This window comes from Nanorana parkeri, unplaced genomic scaffold, assembly GCF_000935625.1.
Source record: "Nanorana parkeri isolate BGI_ZX_2015 unplaced genomic scaffold, ASM93562v1 scaffold1040, whole genome shotgun sequence".
NCBI classification, from domain to species: Eukaryota; Metazoa; Chordata; class Amphibia; order Anura; family Dicroglossidae; genus Nanorana; species Nanorana parkeri.
In genome coordinates this window covers 586,527-591,733 of record NW_017307308.1, presented here as the reverse complement: position 1 = coordinate 591,733, position 5,207 = coordinate 586,527, and the positions used below count along the sequence as shown (strand labels likewise).

The following is a 5,207-nucleotide window of genomic DNA, read 5'->3' as shown; positions in this document are numbered from 1 at the left end:
GGAGGATACGTGCACGGCAACACTGAAGGAGGATACGTGCACGGCCACACTGAAGGAGGATACGTGCACGGCCACACTGAAGGAGGATACGTGCACGGCCACACTGAAGGAGGATACGTGCACGGCCACACTGAGGGAGGATACGTGCACGGCCACACTGAGGGAGGATGCGCGATTGGGAGAGGTGCCCCGCCCCTTCCCTTCTGCAGCATCTGACGAATTCAGCCGCACGAGCACCGCAGGAGGACAGGACACAGGTCAGTGAGCCGATCGCGATCTACCAGCATTTGCTTTGCCATCGACCTAAAGGGCACCCCTAATCTACACTATATTGTCAAAGGTAAGTGGACCCCCCTCCAAATAATTGATTTCATGTTTCTCCAGTGAAGGGCACTGATAATGCTACAACATACAAGGACATTTTAGACAATTGTGTGCTTTTAACCTTGTGGTAAGAGTTTGGTGACGGCCCTTTTCAGGCCCAGCATGACTGTCCCGTGTATAAAGCCAGCTCCATACAGATAGGGTTTAACCAGTTGGGAGGAACTCAAGTGTCCTGGCCTCAACCCTACCGAACACCTTTGGGATGAATTGGAACGCCGATTGTGAGTCCGGTCTTCTCATCCAACATAACTACCTGACCACAAATTGGAACAAATTCTCAAGGACACCATCCAAAATCTTGTGGAAAGCCTTCCCAGAAGAGTGGAGACCAACTCTATGCTAATGGGGATGGTTTTGGAATGGGATGTCCAACCCAGCTCCATAAAGTCATGGTTAGATCAGTTTGATGTGGAGGCAATCGAGTGGCCTGCAGAGCCCTGACCTCAACCCTACCGAACACCTTTGGGATGAATTGGTTATGATCCAGGTCTTCTCATCCAACATACCTCATAAATGGGCACAACTTCCCACACACCCTCCAAAATCTTATGGAAAGCCTTCCTGAAAGTGGACAGTTCCATCTGTGACGGGGTCCAACCACCATAATGGCCAAAACCTTTAAGCCTGCGTAGATTGGTTAGCATTATAGAGAGTTGTGTTCAGTCCGTTTGAGAAGAGTTGAATTCTACATTGGAGGAGTAAAGCTCAGTCACCACGCGGCACGCAGCACCACGAGGCACGCAGCACCACGAGGCACGCAGCACCGCAAGGCACGCAGTACGGCAAGGCACGCAGTACGGCAAAGCACGCAGCAGCGCGAGGCACGCAGCACCACGAGGCACGCAGCACCACAAGGCACGCAGCACCACGAGGCACGCAGCACCACAAGGCACGCAGCAGCACAAGGCACGCGGCACCACAAGGCACGCGGCACCACAAGGCACGCGGCACCACAAGGCACCACAAGGCACGCGGCACCACAAGGCACGCGGCACCACAAGGCACGCGGCACCACAAGGCACGCGGCACCGCAAGGCACGCGGCACCGCAAGGCACGCAGTACGGCAAGGCACGCAGTACGGCAAAGCACGCAGCAGCGCGAGGCACGCAGCACCACGAGGCACGCAGCACCACAAGGCACGCAGCACCACAAGGCACGCAGCACCACAAGGCACGCAGCACCACAAGGCACGCGGCACCACAAGGCACGCGGCACCACAAGGCACGCGGCACCACAAGGCACGCAGCACCACAAGGCGCGCAGCACCACAAGGCGCGCAGCACCGCGAAAGGTCTGCAACACAAGCCAACATGGCTGCACTCCATTTATAGATAGAATGATACAAAATACACAGGAAACACCTTTTTTTAGTTTTATTTTGAAACATAAACACTCAATAAATGTATTTACATGAAGCTAACCACAGTCACATGTTTACCTAAAAACAAAATCCAAACACAATAGTTTCCCTTTAACAACAGAGCGATGGCAAGCTCTTGGGGTCAACAAAAGCATTTGAAAGTCGGTTGAATATTGTATAGTTTAAAGAAACTCACTGGGACAGACTTCCTGTCTGACCTGACAACGCTTCCTGGAAATCCTAAGCAGTGTTGCCATTTTCTCATGCTGGGCTACAGAACTCCGCCCTCTTATATTATGGAGCTGAGCAGAGGAATAGGTGTATAGCCCAGCCGGGGAGATCTGAACAGGGGTGACAACACTGCTTGGCATTTCAGTGCAGAAAAAAGCCACTGTGTCGTCAGTTAAAAAACAGGAAGTAAGGAGCTGACTGGATTTTGGGCGGGAACAACAGCATTCAAAAGACAACATATGGGGACATATCTCTAAAGCGGCGAATCTGACATTCAGCAAACATTCTCTGCAGGAGAATCTTCCAGGGTCATGCTTTTTTTTTTTAAATGACAGTGATTGAGAATGTATGGTGAAAACCCTAATACATAGACCCTATGGTGAAATGTGAATGTGTTGCAGAGATGTACCGAATGTGGTTTATTTTTTTGCCATGGGGTTTATTTTAAACAATTCACAGGACTATTCACCCTGTGAATAACTGTGAACATTTCTTTTGTGTGAATAATGGCAAAAACGAATGTTCTTTATCTATTTCCATTTCAGGTCAAATGTATTGTGATGTAATACCGCATAATGGCCGCTAGATGGAGCTGAGTATACAGAATGAGTAATCATGTCCTGTGCCCCTCAGCGACCTCTAGTGGCCATAATTCAGTATTACATCCCGATACATTTTACCTCCTGAAAGGAAAATAATTTAAAAGCGTTCCTTTGTGCCATTATTTGAAGAAAATGAACATTCGCAGGGCAGATGGCCCTCTTCTGCCTTACAAATTCTTCTGTCTTCACAAATTTTATGTATTGACTCTGCCCCAGCCACCCCACCTTCCCCGCCTGTGCATGGCACAAGATGCCCCTCGACGGTACACCACGCCAGACCTTCATCCCTGCTGGTGCACCACACCATCCCCCCCTTCCCTTGCCTGCGCACCCCCCCATCTTGCGGTACCACACCAGATGCGCCCCCCGCCCATTTCCACAGTGCACCACACCAGACCCCCACACCACCTTTTTTGCAGTTTTCTCCTTCATGAATTGGAATTGCACTCACCACCATTAGTGTGATCCTTCTATTATTTCTTGATGTATTTCACATTAAACAAAATGAGGGGAATTTATCAAAACTGCAGCAGACAAAATCTGGAGCACATGTGCGCAGCAACCAATCAGCATCCACCTTTCATTTTTAAACCCTTACTGAACAAACTAAAGAGAGAAGCTGATTGGTTGCCATGCACAGCTGCACCAGATTTTGTCGGCTCCAGTTTTGATAAATTCCCTTCAATCCGATTAAAGGAAAACATCGCTTTGAACCATCCCCCCCCTTTCTCCTCCTCTTCCTCTCCCTCCGTCACGATCCAGAAAAGTTTTGCGAGATCCTCCTACTGCTTCTCACACGGCGTGTAAAAGCCCGGCGCAGTTCTTTATCTAAGAGATTGAATCTGTCATTTAAATCTAAATCTTTGTATTTGTTTTTTTAGTTTGGGATTGTAGAAGTGAAACCCCCCGATGTGTTATATCCAAAAATAAAATAATGGCTCTGAATAAAGTGTAACTCCGGGCAAAACAAAAAGAAAATGCCACCTATGACAGCAGCACCGAGACAGCGGCCATTGTTTTCCTGAGTGTCTCCAGTAACAGTTTTATTACTTCTAATCCTTCCAGGAGTTCTGTGATTGGTCCACTTCCTGCGCCAGGCCAAGCTGTCCAGCAAAAAATAAAAAGGGCAGTTACCCGTGTTTTATATGTATGGCTTTATGATGCATTTCCTGGAGCGTGGCTTTAAAGCAGAACTATGAGGGGAGTGAAAATCACTCAGCCTCATAGTTCGAGCCGATGTGTGACAATGAGTCTGTCACACGTCGGCTCAGTAGATCGGGAAGTGAGCGAACACATACCAGCGCTCGCTCACTTCTCAATCTATCCCTGCAGAGAGCAGTGACTGTCACGCACGGCTCCCTGCAGGGATTCCCCCCTCCGATCCAGGTGTCACTCACGCAGCTGGGTGGATCTCAACTAAGTGCTCTCTGGCATCCCACCCAGCTCCTGCCAATCAGCGGCGCCAGTGAGCCGGGTGAAATACCAGACAGAGCCGCTGACTGCGCGGCCCGGCGTCTGCTGGGATCCTACACTTACCCCCCTCCGCTGGACGACAAGTAAACTTGTGAGTGACCATTCCCTATCAGCAACCCCCCCCCCAAATGAAATTGCTGCAGGTAATTACCATAGCATGTCCATCTAAGACTGCTCCTGTCCACAGGGTCAATAAGCAAATTGGTGATGACTCTGCTGCACAATTTCACTGCAGAAGCGTTGCCACCCTGTTACAGGAAGTTGAAACATACCAGATCCCCTGGCAGGATCAACAGGCAATTATAGTCGGTCTCAGGAATTATACTAGGTTTTAGGAAGTGGGAAAAATAACAGACCTGGCAGGGTCAATAGGTAATAAAAGTATGTTACAGGAAGTGGAAACAGAACAGATCTCCTGGCAGGATCAACAGGTAATAAACGTAGGTTTTCGGGAATTCGAAAACATATCTCCTGGCAGGATCACTATGTTACAGGAAGTGGAAACATACCAGATCTCATGACAGGATCAACGAATAGAAGTATGCTTACAGGGGGGACTCAGAACCACAAAGGCTGCTGTGTTGGTACTCCGGGCCGTATGCATGTATTCTGGCAGTATCTCTTTGTCCCGGGAGCCCCAGCCTCCAGGCGGCCTGATCAAATGAATGACATGCTGTGACTGTGCGCAGGTAGAGGTGGATATACGCGAATCCGAGCGGCTACAGGTGTACTGGGCTCTATGCGCACCCCCAAAAATACAGCCATAGTACGTGCATACCGCCCCCCTTTGCCATCCGGTGCACGAGCCTCTCTAAATGTTGCTGGCAGACTGCAGCATAGATGTCATGTACACTTCATACCCATAATGCATTGCTTCAGTAACCGTCTAGTGTGGAGTGACAAATGGCGCTGTACTAGATAAAGGGGAGATGGGAGCATACTGATGGAAAACCTGGGTGCAGCCTAATACAAAAATGAGGACGGAATCCCAAATTATAAAAAATGTTTACGGGGAAAAGGGGGAGGAGTCGAGGTTACCGTCAGCTACTCACACCGCATGGATCAGTGACTTCCTTACTCCGAGGAGTTACATTTTAAGACTACCATATACATATATTTTTTTTTTTTGAAGTCTTATATATAAATATATATACAC

The 5,207-nt window shown here is 49.0% G+C and overlaps 1 protein-coding gene across 1 annotated transcript; it reads right to left on the bottom strand.

Annotated features, from left to right (window-relative positions):
- Positions 1-1,043: 1,043 nt before the first annotated feature.
- Positions 1,044-1,697, bottom strand: LOC108796018 (keratin-associated protein 9-2-like). Its single transcript, XM_018567384.1, has one exon. It carries the CDS (start codon positions 1,695-1,697, stop codon positions 1,044-1,046), a length of 654 nt encoding a protein of 217 aa, XP_018422886.1.
- Between the last annotated feature and the right edge of the window lie 3,510 nt (positions 1,698-5,207).

Coding starts and splice junctions, on each gene's coding strand:
- LOC108796018 (XM_018567384.1), bottom strand. CDS start 1,697: ATGTTGGCTTGTGTTGCAGACCTTTCGCGGTGCTGCGCGCCTTGTGGT.